The sequence below is a fragment of the Cydia pomonella genome, chromosome 4 (genome assembly GCF_033807575.1).
Source record: "Cydia pomonella isolate Wapato2018A chromosome 4, ilCydPomo1, whole genome shotgun sequence".
NCBI classification, from domain to species: Eukaryota; Metazoa; Arthropoda; class Insecta; order Lepidoptera; family Tortricidae; genus Cydia; species Cydia pomonella.
This window is the reverse complement of record NC_084706.1, coordinates 7873611-7894039: the sequence shown is the minus strand read 5'-3', so window position 1 is coordinate 7894039 and position 20429 is coordinate 7873611. Positions and strand designations below refer to the sequence as shown.

The 20429-nt window shown below is 36.4% G+C and overlaps 1 protein-coding gene across 1 annotated transcript; it reads right to left on the bottom strand.

Annotated features, from left to right (window-relative positions):
• Positions 1-3596: 3596 nt before the first annotated feature.
• Positions 3597-6416, bottom strand: LOC133516982 (uncharacterized). Its single transcript, XM_061850081.1, has one exon. It carries the CDS (start codon positions 5950-5952, stop codon positions 3952-3954), a length of 2001 nt encoding a protein of 666 aa, XP_061706065.1. The 5' UTR covers positions 5953-6416; the 3' UTR covers positions 3597-3951.
• Between the last annotated feature and the right edge of the window lie 14013 nt (positions 6417-20429).

The following is a 20429-nucleotide window of genomic DNA, read 5'->3' as shown; positions in this document are numbered from 1 at the left end:
AAAATTTATTTTTCTACACTGATTTAGTACCCCTTAGGTTGCGTGGTCCGATCGACTAGTCCGATCAATCGGAATACGAAGTGTTTTTTTTCCTGTTGGCTCGATTGATCGGACTATAAAGACTTAGAAAATCCTGTCAGTCCTACTATCGGTGTAATGGGATTTTAAAAGTTCGTCTAGTTCGATCGATCGAACCACGAGACCTTGAAAAATCCTCTTAATCCGATCACACAATTTTTATTTTTCCTGTTTGTCCGACCGGTACTTTCATGGTTACTTTTGTAATCTACCAACATCTCAAAAGTGTTTTCTCACTTTAATTAGCCATACACGAACGGTTTTGCCCGTCGGATCGGGCACATCCGTGGCTATATCTCACCACACACCGACGGATTTGCCTGCGGACGGGTGCCCGGCGGGCAGATCCGTATCTATATTTCTCGACACACACGCACGGATGTGCCCGCTGGCGGTACATCTGGCGGGCTGATCCGACGGGCAAAACCGTCCGTGTATGGCTAGCTTTTCGACGCGGAATTTTACTACCACGAAATAGTGGTTTTGAAGGAAAGATCTAACAAATAATCTTAAGAGCCCTTATTCTCTAAAAACCGCTCAAGGATATTATATCCGCCTGTTTTCAATGTGAATTAGGATTAATAAATTTTATATAGGTATTAAAATAATAGGCAATCATAATCAAGTCTACAGTTATGTCCGATCAATCGATCCAATAGGAAAAAAAAATGACCTCGTGGTTCGATTCATCGAACTAGACGAACTTTTAAAATCCCGTTACTCCGATAGTAGGACTACGAGAATCACAGAAGTCCTTATATTCCGATCAATCGAGCCAGCGGGAAAGAAAAATATTCGTATTCCGATTGATCGGACTAGTCAGTCGGACCATGCGACCTAAGGGTTACTTACATAGCTTACTGAGAGAGTCCAACTGTGGTCAACGTCATAGGTAAAACGGTTAAGTACGTCCCTAAAGCATCTGTTGTATGTCGTATCGGAAGTGTTCGGATTTTTATTTCATATTTGTTTGTAATATAGGGTAAGATTAATAGTACATTGTGTAACGAGGGGGGTAAGGGAAATTTTGGATACAAGGGTGATTATTCCCGACAGCCGCAGGCTGGAGAGAATTAAAGACCCGAATTTGCAATATTCTTACCCCCGGAGTTACACACAATGTTTTTCATCACAGTGTTGCCTAGACTAACAGGCGCATAGAGCTTTTACACTAAAAAGGTCATGAGATCTCCTAGTGGGCACCAAGACTTTTACTTTGTAAGCCCAAACTTTATCAGCTCTAACTCAATAAAGCCAACAGCTTGGTCAAACAGTACGGCTTGGCCGTTTCGTAGCTGTCATATGGACAATCCCGTATTATCATTTTCAGAATTTTAAAGACCGATGTTAGGTGCTAAGTAGTAAGTACTTTGTACTACATATACAAGTCCACCGCAGGAGTGTTTATGTGACAATAACGAAACGGCCAAGCCGTACTGTTTGACCAAGCTGTTGGCTTTATTGAGCTGATAAAGTTTGCGCTTACAAAGTAAATGTCTTGGTGCCCACTAGGGCATCTCATAACTTTTTTAGTGTAAAAGTCTTGGCAACACTTTACATGAAATGTTTTTGGTGGCATTTCATTCATTTAAATTAGCCATAATTAAATAAGCCATTTAAATCTACCCACATAGCCTTTTCATTTGATACCCCCGCATGGTATGTTTAAAAGAATAGTACATTTCAATGCAAGTGTGCAAAGTGTACATTGAACGACGTTTTTTAATATACATTAGCGAAAAAATCACAATAAAACAAATAGCTATTACAGTTACGAATTTTCACTTGAACTTGTTCAGCGGAGACTTACGCTGCAAAAAATCACAACAACTCATTTTATAAAAAAACACTCACAGTTGTAATCTAAAGATGCGACCAGACCGCAGCTTAAAAAACGGTCACGATACGGAATCGCAGTGACGCGTTGTATGCGTACCGTTTTTGACGCATACTCCCCACACCGCTGCTTAAAATACGCTGACGCACCGTAAATTGATCTGCGTAAAAATCGCAAAAAATATTACACGGAGATCTTAATGGCAGACACCACATCGATGACGTAAAAGACGCAACTGTTTTGTAAACAAAAAAGATTCGCGTGAAGAAGCACGTCACTGCGATTCCGTACCGTCACCGTTTTTTAAGCAGCGGTGTGGGGAGCATGCGTCAAAAACGGTACGCATACGACGCGTCACTGCGATTCCGTATCGTGACCGTTTTTTAAGCTGCGGTCTGGTCGCACCTTAAGTTGAATTATTTTGATACAACTAAATTTTAAGTGAAAATGGCGGGCACCGGGTTTACTTTTTAATTTTTTCTGTTAATGACAGCCAACGTGGCAATGATAGTTTCATTCAGTCAATAATTAAAAATATGTTTAGTGAAATATCGTATTATATAACATTTAATTTTTGTAATAACAAATAAATATTTAATTAATATCGTGTAATAACATTTTTTGGACGTAATAAACGTGTTATGGCGAAATAAAAAATATATAAAATTTTTGGACATCCAACTCTTTGGTGTGGTCGTATGGATTACGGTCAGATATAAATTTAAAAAGTTGGAAAAGTAAAAAGTATAACTCGTAGGTCCCAAAAACCAACTTCGTGAACGCTACAGAAACAGCTACGTAAATAAAGTAGCACTTTTTGAGCAACTGTATTAAAATAGTTATTTACGTTACAAGTGCGAAAAATAGGAAATTCGTAACAAGTGGCGATAAATTAAAACACGACCAAAGAGAGTGAAAAGTATTTTTACAGTATATATGGTGGTACTTTTCCACACTAGTGCGTAAATTAGCACATTATGTAATTATGTTGAAAATTTTAAGGGCCATATGTACTGTAAAACGTTGTACGAGACATGTGCGAATAAGTAATAGGTAATTACATGTCATAGAATTTCCTGCTTTTCGCACTTGTATCGTAAATAACTATTTCCTTGTCCCGCCTACTTTATGACGTCACAGTTACTATTGATACCAAATATAGCCATATACGAGATGACTTGAGCGAAAATCGATTTCTAGAAGACTTTTAGACGAAATAATAATCTACTATGATGTATTTATTTATACCCGTGAGTAGTTATGTATTTTACAGCCCTGTCAACAATGCCTTTAGCCTTCCTTTAGAAATCACATCACAACAACGGCGAGTGTCACATCAGGGTGCCTAGCCAGCGTGCCAATCGTTTACGCTTTGCAGAGGCGTAGTCATCTCTCTCTATCACTCATTATTAGTGCATATTAGTGCATCATTCCATACTTATTAGTGCGCCAGTGACAGTTGCTTTTCGTTCGCTACAGAGCGTAGGATTGGCACGTTGGCTACGCAGTCTGGGCAGATTATGCAGAATGGTAACGAAAACGTCTAAGTCGGGTTATTGCGGGAGCCTTTCATTTTATCATCCCGATGCACGCCGGTACTGTGTGTACCGGTCCATTACAAAACCAATTTGGATTACAGACCTATACCTACATATAATTATAGCTAATGATAAGCGGTTAGTAGGTACCTATTTTTTTATTTTTAAATAGTAGAGTAACTGTTAAAAGTAAAATACATACAAGGTGTATCAAAAATAGCGAGGATCCGTTTAAGAGCATGTTCGGTATCGTGTTCTTATAAGGAAAAAGTAGAGGAAACATGTTTTGACCCGAAACATTTTTGGCTTTTGTATGGAGGGTTAGCCGACTTGGACAATCTGCCCCACAGCAAAAAAATCTAAAAATTCTTCTACTTTTTCCTAATCAGAATACGATACAGAATATGCCCTTAAACGGATCCCCACTATTTTTGTTACACTTGTAATATAGTTAATTAAGAAAAGAAATCCGAAAAGCTGTGTGTAAAAAAAAGCTTATTAAATCTTTATATCAAAACTTTCATCGGTAAACATCTTCAGTAAGTTGGGGTTACTAAACAATAAACGTTGCATAGAAATTCTGCGCTTTACCATTATCTCGTTAATCAGTTTGCTCCTGGATTCTTTTTCATTATAGTCTTTTAACTGCTGAGAACTATGCTTCTTCACACAAGTACATTCCGGAACATCCTTTTCGAATATTTTGACGAATGGCATGTCTTCGTCACTAGAGCACTGAGTTACCGCATCATGATAACTTGTGCCCTGCTTTAAACCCTCGACAAAAGGCAGTTTTTTGTGTGCAATTTCTTTAGCACTCGTTAATTTTGGTCTTTTGGCCTCTTTAAGCGGAAAGGTATATCTATTTTGAACTACTTTAAAATTTTCTTCAGTGAATTCAACAAAATTTGATATATCAAGAGTCATTTGTTTAGTCCAATCTCGACAATTTTTATACGGACAATCTTGCATTCGTTTGATATCGTCTACCTGCATAAGTTCAATTGAAGATTCACTTTTGATTGATTGACTTCCTTGATATAATTCACTGGAAACAGACGCAGATTCAGACACGGATATGTTCGATGGCGTTTCTTCTTCTTTATTTCTAAAACATGTACACGCTTTTTCTTCAAGACATTTGCATGATTCCAACAATGCTTTAATTTCATCAAATTTGTTGCATTTGGCATAAACAAACTTTTTCTCTAGTAAAACCGTTATAGCGGGAAGTTCTACGTGCGAAGGTAAGGTTTCGCGGCTGCCGTAAGGTGTTGGGATGGATTCCGAAGTATCACCAATCACTTCGAATGGTTCCTTATCACATGTTATATTCGGTTCATTAAAATGGAAAATATTATTTAAATTATTTTCAACTTCCACTAATATCTGTGGTGCTACTTGGGGATGTTTCTGAATTTCATTAAGTTGCAAAACAAACAGTTTTTCCAAGTCTAGCAAAAACGTAGTCTGTTCAGGTAGCAATTTCAGACTAAAACTTATGAACTTCAAAAATAACTGTACGATTTTTTTTATTTTTTCTTTCCATTCAAAGTTGATGTCAGCTATAAACCGTTCTCTTTGCTTATATGAATCTATAATCTCTTCTTTTGCTTGAATTTTTTCAAGCCTTTCTTTTATTTCAGAATTTTGATAGTTTTCAAGCAAAAATTGTTTTATTTTACATTTCTTTCTTTCCATACTCATCACATACATAGTACTGGTCATAGTCTCAGCTTCAATTTGTTTATAGAAAGCATTCAACGCATCGTTTCTTTCATGTAGCGCTTTTGATATAATCTTGCCATTTCTGTTTAATTCATAATCTGACATTATTTTATAGTATTTGGTTATCTTATTTATTTCTGATCGGTATTGTTTTTCTAAAACTGTCTCGAGGACGCACTTTTCTTCCTTTAATCTCTTGTTTATTTCTATATTTAAATCGCTGGTTATATTTGCATGAGCACTAACCAGGACATGTTGTATTTCAGAACGCAAATGGTTTTCTAGTTCCAGAAGGCATTTTTCATAAAAATGTTCTATTTCTGAAGTCATTATCTTACTTTTCTCTTCAAATATTTTTTTAAAACATTTCCTCACTTTAAGTTTGACTTGCTGCTTCTCATGCAATAAAATATGATTCCATGAAGCATCATTATCCCGAAGCAACCGTCTCAGTTCAGTTTCAAATTTTTGACGTTCTTTTGCCAACATGCCATTACCGATAGATATAATACCCTCATGAGTAATTCCTCTAGTTATTTTAGACGTAAATGGTGGAGTGAGTTCTATTATTCCAATAAGTAAATCACTTGGTGATATCCAGTTTTCTCGGAACCCATTTGGACTAGTATTTGATTTCTTACTGTCTTCTCGTTTTTCGCTATCTGTTGATACCAGTCCATTCTTACAAGGGCTGTATTCGTCATCAAAATAATTTTCAGCGTATGTACTAGTCACTCGTTCCCCACTTTCTAGCGTGTCTATAATATCCATTATATCTTAAAGAATGTTTGCGCGATTATATTTTGTAAACACAATTCAAAAATATTTTTTGACAAAAGTAATTTGACAATGAGTCAACGTCACAAATGTTGCAAGATTTGAAACAAAGAAAATAAGTCAACCACTTGATTTTTTTTAGGATAACTGGCGTTGACTAGGCTCGCCGAGGCAAATCGAATCGAATCGAAATTATTCGCCGCGATGAGTGTACATTTGGTGCGTATTATATTCTTTGGTGCACATCTTTGTCCAAGGTGCACATTCAACTGTAGTCGACGCCAGTCTTATCTTATGCATTCTATACATTTACTATGAAACTGCGCTTGATGACGAAGAGCCTCGGCGCCGCGCTACCCCGCGTAAATTGAGGCGCGCCGAGTCGAGTCGCAACTAAAACGCGTCTCCACAGTAATTCGCTAAACACGCGTCGCCACAGTAATCTTATAAATTTAAATCGACACGCCGCGGCTCTTCATTAATAGTCGCAGTTTTATAATAATTAATAAATGTATGGATAAATGGATATTATATGTTTCTGTATTATGTTATGCCATACGATTTTTTTTTTGCGATTAGATTCGATTCGCCTTGGCGAGCCTAGAGCAAAGAGTAAAGTAAGTAAAACCCGACAACAGTTTATTTGACCCTCGCCATTTTGCGGATTTTCAATGGTACTAATTTCTTTTACTGGCAACAAGTACTCTTTGACAACGAAAGTTGGATGTCATCCAATGTCACCGATGTAAACAAACAGAAAATATTTATCTACGAATATATTCAAATATAAACATTTCCAAAGATGCAAAAAAAAGTAGTGAATGCAATGAAATACTTACAGCTTAAAAAAGACGAAGGATTACATAGCATTCCAATAAACAATGTTTTATAGTTGGTTGTTGACATGACCGGTATTGACATTTTATAGTGCGGTTGTATTCAACTGGTTAGTGGTTTGGTTTAAACTTTAATATTTCATTTAAGGTTTATGTAGATCGACGATAAAAAAATATTTCTAAAAACAATGAGATGGTCTTTACTTTGCCACCTGTACAAAACAAAGCCCCACACAAAAAGAGAATTCAAATAGACGACTTCGATAAATGTGCCATAAGGCATATTCATGAATTTTATGCCGTGCGAAAACAAGTACCGAGTATCAAAACTCTGCTCACTGCTTTGAAATAAGACATTGGATTAACAGGCAGCAGAGAGTACTTACGAAAACTGATGCACAGTATGGAAGTCAAATATAAAAAATGCAGAAACCAACGTTCAATATTGATGGAGCGTTCCGATATTGTGGTTTGCCGTGAAAGTTATTTGGATCAAATATAAGAAGTAAGGGATAAAAATATGCCTATAGTTTATTTGGACGAGACCTACATTCATACTTCTCTGAACCACGCCAAATTTTGGCAGAGCGAAAATGAACCTGGAGTATCGAAAGCCGTTTCAACAGGGAAACGACATATTATTATTCATGCCTGTGGACCATTCGAATTTGTTCCTAATGCACTTCTGGTACATAATGATAAAGAAAAAAAAGCAGATTACCATGATTCGATGAATAAAAATAATTTTAAGAAATGGGTTACGCAGACATTAATTCCCAATCTAAGTGAACCCACATGTATAGTTATGGATAATGCCCGATACCATTCCTTTCGCATTAATAAACCACTAACATCTGGCGACAGAAAGCATAGCGTTCGAATAAAATTTCATTTCCACAAAAAGCATCCAAAGCTAGATTGGTAGAGATTTTGAGACGTCACAAACCTGAACCAATATATGGACACGATTTTCTCCACATACGGACACAAAGTGATAAGGTTACCGCCATATCACTGTGATTTAAATCCTATTGAGATGATTTGGGGCATTGTAAAAGCTAAAGTGGCAACTAAAAATGTGTCTATCGATAATAAGGCTTTTCTAAAGCTTGTTGAAGATAGTTTTCAGGTATACAATTTATTTTAATGTTGAGAATTTAGTTATGTATATTATTTTGAATTCAGTCTATATCATTAATGATTAATTTTTTTAATAAATTATTATCGTATAGGAAGTAACTCAAGAAAATTGGAGCAATTGCTGTGACCATGTTAAAAAAATTGAAGTCGATTATAGGATCTTTAGGTCCTATAATCGAATTGGAGACTGAACGTTTTATAATCGAGGTTGGGGGCCCTGAAAGCGACACAACATCTGATGAAAATCAGAATTCTTCAGAGTCAGAAAACGAAGAATATATAAATATTGAATATTTAGAATCAGATTTTGACGAATAGGTAAATTGAAAGAACCGAATTCTCTGTAAGCAATGTTTTGACATTATACGAGTATCAACATGAAGCCAATGCCCACTACCCCGACTATACATGACGTACGCACATTATTGCCATACGTAAGCTGTTTGCAGCGACACTATCTCAGGGTTAAATAAACTGTTGTCAGGCTTTATATAGGAAAAGAGACCCCTCTTGAAGCATTTTAAGGAAACCAATTTCGAAGCGCTATCTCGATTTTATATCCGGAACTAGCTATGTATGTGTGCGTGCACATCTACATATGCATCTGTATGTGTAGGTACTTTCATACTACATAATATTAGATCTATTTGGGCGGTTTACAAGTTAATTTTCTGTTTGATTTCTTGTAACTTTCATAGTTTTTTTGTTTACAAGATATCAAACGAAATACTAACTTGTAAGCCGCCGAAGTGGACCTAATATTGTGGAGAAAAGTTTGAAAATAATGGAATCCAAAAAAATACATACCTTATAGTAATGCAAGTATATGTTTATTGCTTTCAATTTGGTATACAAGATAGTAATAGACTAGACTACGCTGTGAGAAATACTAATAGAGGCAAGAACCACGAATTTTAGCCTTTTAATTGGCATAAAACTTTTGTATAATGGAAAACCAGCAAAAACGCCCAGTCTTTCTCGAAAAACGCGTTTTTAGCTTAGGTACTTAATCATCATCATCATCAATGGCCACTGCATCCCGGCGACGGATATGATTGTTGCAACGCTGTGTCAAGAGCAGTTGAGACGGCCAATGCATTACCGCTTATGTGGCTATACAACACTATGCCCGTCTCTTTCGCACTTACATACTTGTTACAACGTGGCAGGCATGGTGACAAATGATAAAGAGCTGACCATCTTAGTCCCACAGGCCATTAGCCTGGTGACGCCTTTTGCTTAAGTTTTCCAGCCACACTTCGTCGTGCTTCTTCACTCCCACGCATAGGTCTCTACGCCACTCGGGTCTCAATGCAGTACGTTAGGCAAATAAGTAACTACTAGCCCAGTATGCTTTGGTGCAATTATTCGATATTATATTGTTATAAGTGGAAAAATCGCTGCTGGCCTAGCGGTAAGAACGTGTGACTTGCAATCCGGAGATCGCGGGTACAAACCCCGGTGACCAACGAGTTTTTTGGAACTTATGTACGAAATATCATTTGATAGTTACCAGTCGCTTTTCGGTGAAGGAAAACAAAAAACATCGTGAGGAAACCGAACTGATCCCAATGAGGCCTTATTTACCCTATGAGTTGGAAGGTCAGATGGCAGTCGCATTCGTAAAAACTAATGCCTACGCCAATTCTAGGGATTAGTTGCCAAGTGAGATAATTAGCACATTACGTAACTATGTTGAAATTTTAAAGAGCCATAATGTACTGTAAAACGTTGTAGGTACTATACATGTGCGAATAGGTAATTCGCAACTCGTGTCGATTTAAAACACTCCCTTCGGTCGTGTTTTAATTTATCGCCACTCGTTACGAATTTCCTATTTTTTGCACTTGTATCGTAAATAACTATTTAACCATATATCCAAGTAAATCTTGAAAATCGATTTTCAACCCTTATGAATTGTCGGATTGCCTACGAAAACACAAATAACATTAACTTTGAATCCGGTTATAATAAGGTAAAATGTACAAGTCATAAAAAAAAACCCTTAAGTAAAGCAAAAGAAACTTATTAATGGTTGTTTGTTAAAGTCAATGTCCGTGTCGTTGTTAAAGTAAAGTCGACGGCCTTCTACTACCTGTGATTAGTGGAGCTGATGTAGAGGGGCAGAAGCCCGCCGCCGCTGAATTTAATTAAATACTTCCTCAGCCTTCCCACCCACTATTTCACTTCTGGTACCCGCCGCTTATCTCTCGTGAAGCCGAGGTGCATTGCTAATGTTCCCAAAGCCGGCAAATACTTAACCCAAATGCTATAGGCCATTTACAAACGACGACGAACTTCACAGGTTTTACTTATCCGCAATACGAACACGTAAGCATCCATACAGTACGCGCTGTAACTAATGTTGTACCATGAATCAATTAGTCAATTAAATTTGTTGAATTGATACAATCGCGCTGCAAAATTAACACAAACACCGCCAATCTGTAATGTAGCAATGAAGTCCCGTTTGTATTTATCTCAGCAAAAAGTCGCCGTGTATAAATTGTGTTGGTTATAGGTAATTGTGGTCAGTTTGTCATACAAATTTAATAGCAAAAAGTCGATTGCAGGATTCCCGTTGTACCGACCAGTAGTATGTGATAATAAATTAAGGTCATATCTCGACTCCATTCTCATTACGGATGCGGCAATGTCCGGCGGAGTTTTGTCATAACTCAGTCTCGGTTGAAATTATTTCCGTTGGTTCTGATGAGAAAACTAGAGGTGGAAACTCGAAATGTAAGTATTCGCGCAACAAACCTTGGAATAACGGCGGGACATATTTCATTCTTAACGAAGTTAAATTTCCGGGAAGGTCCTGTAAGAGCGTGCGTAAGTCTGATAACGGACTAGTCCCGCAATACTGATTTCGTATTTGCGTCACTTTTCTAGTAACATGGGTGCAAATAACGTACTTTATCAGATAATAAGTTGCATTTATACGTTATAAGAAATAGATTACTTTATAGCATTTATGTTTCTATGATCCACTCAAATAATCAACGCGAATCTATCGCCATTCAGCGAGGCAATGGGCCTAATTTTTTGTATGATTTAATATTTGTATAAGCATTGTGTAACTAGTTTATTATGTGTGTACATACCATTTATCAGTAGTACCTAAGTGTACGGTCAGTAGATACATCTATAAAAATAGTTTCAATGATAATAAAAATATGTTTAACGAAATAAGACTCTATTTCGGGATATGTAATATTATAACAAAAATAAAAAAAGCGATCTCGAAAAGTTTGGCATTGACGTGCCCCGATGAAACAACGGCCATAATTCAGAAAGTCGAAACAACTTGGATTGTTTTCTACACATCATATCGGCAAATAAATCTTAGGGCCGCTTATCTGGCGTCAAACTTAATTCCCATGCATAATTCATGGCGTCGATGTTCGAAGAAGAAACTTTTCGACTGTAGTGCTAGGCTGAAGTCATGTCAACCGCTTACCGAGTGGGCTAGTCGAAGTCTCAGCTGAACCAAGTAAGCGTCCTCTAAAGTCACGCATAGTTGTAACGGATTACGAGAACATATTAGGCTGGTTTGCCCAAAAACTCGACTAAGCAACGCTCGTACGATTGAAACTTAGCTTGGCGTCGCCCACCGGCCTGACAAACGTCCGTTACCGACGTATTTTAGAGGATGAAGCAGGACAATCTGTTCATAATAAACTTCAATAATATTTAATGACAACAGTTTGCGTTTATTGACGTATAGTACGTGCATAAATAAAAGGGATTATAAGGGATGTGGATTGACAAGTCATTTAGTGTTCCGTAGCCAAATGGCAAAAAACGGAACCCTTATAGATTCGTCATGTCCGTCTGTCTGTCCGATTATGTCACCGTCACTTTTTTCCGAAACTATAAGAGCTATAGGTACTGTTTGTTGCACACTCTTTGCAGCATCAGGCTTATTTTTCTTATTTGTCTATTATAAATTCAAATTCAAAATTGACTTAAAAAAAGTATTTGTCATTCTGTACCCCTAGTGTAAATATTTTCGACAGCGAAACGTGACGTACGCGTTTGCGTTAAGTGTAATTTTGTATGAGATTTTTGACTTTCCAAAACGTCCCGCTTGGCGCGCTGTTCAAAAAACCCATACAAAATGAGACTTAACGCAAACGCGTACGTCACGTTTCGCTATCGACTAAATTTACACTAGGGGTACTGATTACTTCAGGTTACTTATTTATACTGATTTGGTTGTGTCGTTGATGTGATTTTCTATTTATTGTAAATATTTATTAAAACAATATCAAAGGTATATTCCTCCCTTTTATTCATACAGTCCACCATACCATACCATCTTTTTTACTGTTCAAACTTGGTAAGTAGATGTATTCTATGAACCGCATTAGGATTTTTACACATAAATTTTGGGGGTTCCCCATACTTAGAACTGAATATGAGTAGGGTCTAGTGCTTTTTGGCCGCGGTTTTCTGTAAGGTGGAGGTACTTTCCCAGTTGGGCTCTGCTCTAGATCTGGAATGACATCCGCTGTGCTGTGCCCTACCACACAAAGCGAGATGACATTCACAATGCCCATAACTCTCTTGTGGATGTAGTTTAAGAACGTACCTCCGGGTCCAATTATCATATCAATTTCTTTTCGTTGTAATATAAGTAACGCATCAATAATAGCGGGGGTATAAAGAATTTTAAGAAGTTATTATCATAGTGGAGAGTATCAACAAAAACATAAATGTGAAATGAGAGCCAAATTCAATGTTAAAAATATGTGTCGTTGTTGACTCGCCAACAAAAGAATTGAGGTCTATATGGGTGCCAAGTTCTGTGCTGTGTAGAAAATCCTGAAATTATGAAGGATTTGACTTACATTTTATTACTATCGAAGTTACGAGGGGGACATAGACTTGCTAATTTTCATCTCAATCATTGACTATAAGTGGTCAGGGACAGTCGAACGTATTTAACAGCATCTAAAAATGTGACTATCGCTGCCTTTAACCCGTTCAAATTTGCTTTGCTTGGAGAGTAAATGTCTCCACCAATCAAAAATCTATCATGGGCAAAAGGGCACTGTGTTGTGAAAGTTAATCCACGAAATAATATTTATAACTTTCATTTTCTTCGATTATGTCACGTATATTTTGTCCATGACTTCTCAATCTAACAATTTTTTGCGGGTACTCTGTTGGGGTTAAAAAATCTATCATAGTAAAGTGGCTAGGTTGACACTATATAGATACCTACTCGTAGCGTTGTCATCAGTCGGAACGGGGAGGCAGAGGCACGAATCAATTCCGCGGAGCACCTGCCGTCGAATTATTCTGCTGCTGCCAAAACGTAAAATTGCTATTTGTTTTATGCTTGTACCGCTATTTGCTTTCGTTATCGTGAAATAGTTCAATATATTTTTTCATTTCAAGTATGGGAATATTTAAATAGGTACCTCGGTCTCTATTACAGACAGATAGCAAATGAGCAATTTATCGCAATAATGTGGTTATTAAAATAATATATGGAAATGATAAAAAAATATAGAACCTGAAAGTTTCAAACCTAAAGGTTTTTTTTTATTTCCAAAAAGGAATAAAGTAAGGGTACCATTCGATTCCTTACATTTTATCCAAAATAATATTATATTGCAATATTTCACCGACTAAATCGCAATTTTAATGTTTTTCATACTTCAAGATGGGCTCTTGGTGACCGTGACTTCACGTTTGCTTATCGTTTTGTTGAGAGCGTTTCGCGAGTGAAGTACGACTGTCGGACTTTGACTATTAATACATGGAAATGATAACAAATAACCGGCCAAGAGCATGTCGGGCCACGCTCAGTGTAGGGTTCCGTAGTTACTCTTTCGTCACAATAAGCTAAACTGGAGCTTAAAGTATAGTAAATTGTTAACCAAGGGATGAAACGGTACCTTTCACCCGAGTTAAACAAATAGGCAAATTTGCATAATCAGTACCTAATTAAAGTAAGTCTTTTTACTATGAAGGGAAAACTTTTTGCGATAACTCAAAAACAGCTAAACTGATCATGTCCGCTATAGTTTTCATTTAATGTCTTTCTTAAGCTCTACTTCCACGATTTTTTTCATATTTTTTGGACCTATGGTTAAAAAGTTAGAAGGGGGGGACACATTTTTTTTTCTTTCGGAGCGTTTATCTCCGAATATATGTACTTTATCAAAAAATGATTCTTGAAAACCCCTATTAGTTTTGAAAGACCTTTCCAACGATACCCCACACTCTAGGGTTGAAGCGAAAAAAAAAATTCACTCCCACTTTACGTGTACCCTAAAAAAAATTAAATTTTTAGATTTTATTGTACGACTTTGTCAGCTTTATTGATTTATATATCCATGCCAAATTTCAGCTTTCTAGCACTAACGACCACGGAGCAAAGCCTCGGACAGACAGACAGACAGACAGACAGACAGACGGACATGGCGAAACTATAAGGGTTCCGTTTCATGCCATTTGGCTACGGAACCCTAAAAAGAGGTGTTACCTTACATCAAATGAGGTGCTCGTAGTTCTGTTTTTTATACATATTGGTAGTGATGAAATAGTAATGACAAATCCAAGTTTTCGACCTCAAAAGCCCTTGAGATCATTGAAAAGTACATGAAAATCGATTAAATTTTAGGACTTTTTCAGTTGTTGTATTTTTTTTTCCACCAAAATCTGGAGTTACGGCAAAAGTCAATATGCGCCAGTGCAAATAGATGTATTTAATAGGAGATAGAGGGGAACACTCAACTCCTCACCACACTCCTTGACAAACGATGCAGGTATCCTATCCGGACCCATACCCATATCCAGAGATTTCATTTATTATATTATATATGTACTGTAGGACTAATTGAGATATTTGACAAGATGGGTCTATTGGATCTATTCCAATCAAGGCGAAAAGAGGTCAAACTGGCTAAGTCAAGAGGGCTGTGATGTTTGAAGACAGAACCAAAGTATTCAGAATAGTTATTTGTACAACAAGAGAGCAAAGTTTGATATTTCTTCGAGTGCTTGTTTTGAGTCCCGTGCAAGCAAAAGATTCTATAATAGAATCTTGAGCGTAGTAAGGGACTCAAAAGCGCACGAGATGTAAATAACTTTGATCTCGTGTAGTACACAAAATTTTTCACGTCAGTCAGCCATCAAAAAATACAACCTGAAAAAATGTAATCCAGACGGACGGATCACTATTTCACTCATGTTTTCTGAAGGTATTCTAACAATTAACTTTAATTACCGTAATAAAACAAAACGAAAGAAATTTCAATAAAATAATACGAAAATAATGAATTAACGAACATCAATTGACAGTTCAATCGACAACTTTTTTTTGTAAAAAAAAAACACTGTAAGATCCGGTCCGAATTGCGGATACTACTATTTGTCAACTATAGTAGAGATCATTAAAAGTAGTTAAGTAGAATTATTTACTGCGTAACAATTGCGTAAATTTGTATAAGTTCATTGTTTTGATTGTATAATAAAATACGTAAAATATGGTGTTTTTATTAAATTTTAAACGTTTATTTTATTAATTAATTATTACGAATGAAGACTCGTAGGGTGTTTTGGAACGATGCGGTCTGACTTATTTCGGGGGTCTATTATAAACCGTCAATATACCGTTGAATTACGTATGCAATTTTTTTTGTCTCTTTCTTTTTGCTAATGACGTGAAAGGGATAAAGACAATAGAATCCAAATATTTCGAACTTGTATTAGGCCCCGCACGTTGAAATGACATTCGAATCTAAAGGTCACTTGAATGTTATTTTGTCTCACTCGGTGAGTAAAATGCGATTTTGCTCACTGTTTTTAAGCAGCAAATTACCCTTGTTCTAGCTGCTGGCGTGAAAAAAATATTACAAATGCCCTGACCATCAGAGGACGACGTATGGCCGTAGTATCGTCTGTGGAATAGATGTACTTCCCTTTTTAGATTTAACAGAACGCCAAAATGATTTAAATGCAAACGTTACTAATAATAATGTGCATGAGTTATGACTAGTTTATTCCATAGACTTTACTAAGAATGAGTGGAAATAAAAGGGTATCTTTAAAGTAGGTAAAGTAACATGCAATAATGCTTTTTAATAAGAGGCGAAAGGAACGAATGACAAATTGATGATCCGGATTTAGCTAAAATGTTAGGCTTCGTTTGTCTTCGTTTTTGTCTAACTAAGACAGGTTATATATAGCGTGGCTGTTTTTTCTGTTTACGACATTTGAATTCAGTAAGCGTAGCCCAGGGAGGAGTTTTAGCATTTGTCCGGTAAAGCTGAACTCACATACGGAATTGTAAATTCATTCCTTGGATTCTTGACGCCGAGGTCGCCGAACGTATCAAGTTGTTCGGAAAATATTTTTAGAACTGCAAACAAAATTTAAATAGGTGTTTACTGGGTTATAACTGCCGTAAATTGTACAGTCGAACAAAATATCGTAATTGACCCATGGATTGAGACGTATTTATTTAAAATTATATAAATTATTATATAAACAACTAATAAAATAAATAAAATTAACGTTAGATCAAACATTTAATCTAAAAATAAATAAAACTGACTTAAAATAACATTAATACAAATTGTTGGCAGTAGGTACTTTTAAATTATTGTAACTGTATATTAAATTATTTGTAAGTAGGGACAAGTGCTCTACCCGTAGACATTTTCCAGATTTTGACTGTATTTTGTTCATAAATCATAAACTATTGACAATATCACAAAACTCTTTTTAACAACTGTTAAATGGTCTATAATTGCAGACTGGTTTTATTACTTTATCTGAATAGGAACAATAGATATAAAATAAACGTTAAAATTGATATTTTTGTCTATAGGTACAACTACTATTTGTGCCTATGGACTGTATGATATAGGCAGGGTTTGTACCTATGGACAATATTCTTGGTACAACTTTTCAGCAGTAAAGTTACTTTGGACTTGATAGTGTCTCCAGGATCTACAAAGACCTCGGAATCATCGTTTAGTACGCAACGCTTTAGACGAATAAAGCTTGATTTTTCGTATGTCAGGGTGTCCATAGGTACACTACTCTACCTCCTTTTTTTAACCATAATATTTAGTTATAAATTACACATCTGGCGAAATGCGAACCCTGGAGAAAACTATAAAACCTTGAAACTTATTTTGTAATTGTACAAACACTTGAATAACTTACCGAATTCACAAATAAACATTTATATTAGAGGGATAAAATTTTACTTATTGGCATTAGTTTTTTTATTAATAAATATGGTGAATAACTATTGTTAGTAATATAAGATTTTTTTTTTTAAGTTCACGATTCCAGCACTTGCCCCTATTATTACGAAGTCGATGATAAATTGATAAAGTGTAGACAAATCATATACAAAGGTATAAAAAAAAAGATGATAAGTGAAGTTTCCAAAATCCCATTAAAATAAAGAAGGGAATTTACTTATACAGGGTGTTTATTTAGTCACCTGCAACAATTAACGGGCTAAATATCTTACTCTCCCATAGAAAATGTTAAGGTCAGACAGCCAAAATATATGAAACAGCCAATTTTTTTTTCGCGCTTTCGGGGTTGGTCCCATAGTAAAAATTGCTCAGTATTCACCCCGTATATTATTGCTGTGACTAAATCCTGTAATTTTGTTTCATGTTAATGCTTTCAAAGAAATTTTATTTTGACACAAACACAACTTGGAGCGATCACTAGTGATGATGAGAGAAACATCGATAATTGAAATTGTCGTTTTAATGAGTAACCCACAAACTAGTGCTTCTTGGCACCAGCTTACTACAGATGCTAGCGTATATATTATGTAAATACCTAAAAGGTCTTATATATTTTATTTTATCTCATTTTAAGTCTGTTTTGTTTCTTTTCAAAAGGTTTTATTTTCCCTTTTTATTTGTTTCAGTTATTGGTGATACAGCATTTTGTAGGACTCGTTCCTGTCTGGTTAAACAGTCATGTTATACTAAATTTTCGCGCTTCGGGTAAGTTTCAAGGTCTGGATATGAATCCATCAAAATTTAAGAAGTTCCCTCTATCCTGATGAAACCCGTTATCTCCTCACCTTGACAACGTCTGACGGAGGACGAAGTGCTATAAAACCTTCGTATAAAACCTTCGTGATGATAAAACCTTCGTATAGTGTGGAAAGGTACCTTCTAGGGTTAAAAATGAAACATGTAAGTAACACAAAACGCAAGCGATTAAGTTTATTATGAGCTAATGTTAAAGGCCTGTCGTCCACGTCGCGGGCCGCAGTAACGGCCGCGCGGCACGGCACGAGGTGTTGCTTATAATTTCGCCGGGTAAGATTGCGCTCTAATGTAGGGTAAGGGCTGCTTGAATTGCTGTATTTCCTTAATAGTCTGCATTTACCCTCGCTGACAATTTGTGACAAGAGCGTGAGCTAAATTGTCGCCAAGAGGAAATAAACTAATTTACTTAGGTAGGTATATATGTTATTCATAAAGTAAAGCGTTCGCCGAAATGCAAAGTGCCTACTGAAGACAAAGAGAATTTGCGCACAATTCTGTTCTGTTGAAATAGCTTCATAATAAAGCTGCCGGGGAAAGGATTAGTTCATTTGAGACCAAATAGGTATGCACACATTTATTTAAAAGCAGATATTATTACAAATACATATCAACACTCATCACAATGATGCCGTAATTTGCATAGGTAGACAAAGCTTTTTATCACACATCTATACCAACGTCTAACGTAGAACAACCATAACGTTTTATGAGCATTTCCAGAGTATAATTGCATCTTAAATTCTACTCCAGACAGTCTTAGTCTCGGCGGTATTTTAATAATGAATTCTTTTCCTACGGCACGTAGTTAATATTGCCGTTGCCATTTTAATGAGGGGCGTTATAAACGTGTCATTGTAGCGAGTGCGGGGAGGAGTTTAATGCCTGGCATTAACACTATCGCCCGCGCGGGGGATTAGCGCCACACTTTGTAGCTCGCACGGGCATCGCGGCGCGACGCTTCGCCGCGCGGATGCTGTCGAGGCACGAGGCAGGCTGGGCCGTCAACTTACAGCTGGACGAGGCAAACAGAATACACAACGATGCGCACATTGACATGTTTACTTGTGTATTCACGTGGATTCCAACGAAACTTATGTTTAGTTTATTGAATATGAGCTTTGTCAATGGCATATATCTCAATTATTAGGTACTTCGTATAGACTGGATTTACAGACACTACGAAGTGGGCCAGAAATAAGACAAACCTCGAATCTCTTGAACAGTTCTGAAAATGGCAAGTATGTAAGTAAATTAAATGTCTCTTTTTTTTGTCCTCACCATTTGACATTTGGAGACCTCGAGGAACCGACGCTATCTTGAATAATGTGTGCTATTTCGTCTTTCAAAAGTCTGCGGAAAATGGCGCAGTGATATATTTGAAACACGAGAGATAGAAATCGGGAATCTAGTGGTATTGACTACTAATTTTTTTAAATACCTAATAGTGGAGATATATTGAAGTGAGTCACACGAAATCGAGCGCTTGAAATTAAAAAAATCGCTCCTTTACTCAGTGTCACTAAAAGTTTAAGTTTGCTACTCGGGTACGACCAGTTTCATCTTTGTATCAGATGACGTAAACTTGACTTTTTTTTTGTAACCGGAGGTAGTACTTTATGTGTACTTTCGGCCAATTCTAATTTTTTATACTATTTTTCCAAACTTAGCATGACTTTTATGAACGTGTGCCATGGGGCTTATCCTTGTACCAGATGCCGTAGTAGATCATACGGTTCCCGCCCGTACTAAAATAAATGCAGTCAATTTGTGTTATTCGTAGGTTTACACAGCTAAAAACAAATTACGAACCTACAACTATTTGATTGCTTGAATGCCACGACGTTGTGTCACAATTTGACGTTTAAAAACAAAAGAAGGTTGCTTTACAGGGCTATGTGTTAAGGCATACGTATATCATCTTCACTCATCGCACCGGATACGTCGTTCGGACTTAATTTGAAGTAACTAATTTGAACATAATATTATATACTCACCCTTCCATGCATACATACATATATATAATAATATAATATACTCAATATTACATTATTATATATATTCTGGAAATTTGCAAATTATACACAAAACTCAAATATGTAACCGGACCTCGTGAAATCCGATATAAAAAAAGAAAACAATCTCTTGCTACCAGCCTCACGACCTAAGATACTGTCCAAATGTTACCATTCCTTAGATGAATACTTAAGTACTTACTTACATTTCATTGTAAGTTTGAGAAAACGATATTTACCATATTCACATAGCTTGCACATTGTCCTATAAATGGCGATGGCGTTTGTTTTAGTAGTATGAAGACCTTTGAAATGTTCTGGCTCTGACGGCCCTATTTAGAAATCTTTGCTTGACTCCCGATTTCTCCATGCGATTTGGTACAACCTAGTAAATAAGTGATAATCAAATCTCGTCATCGCCGCCATGCTTA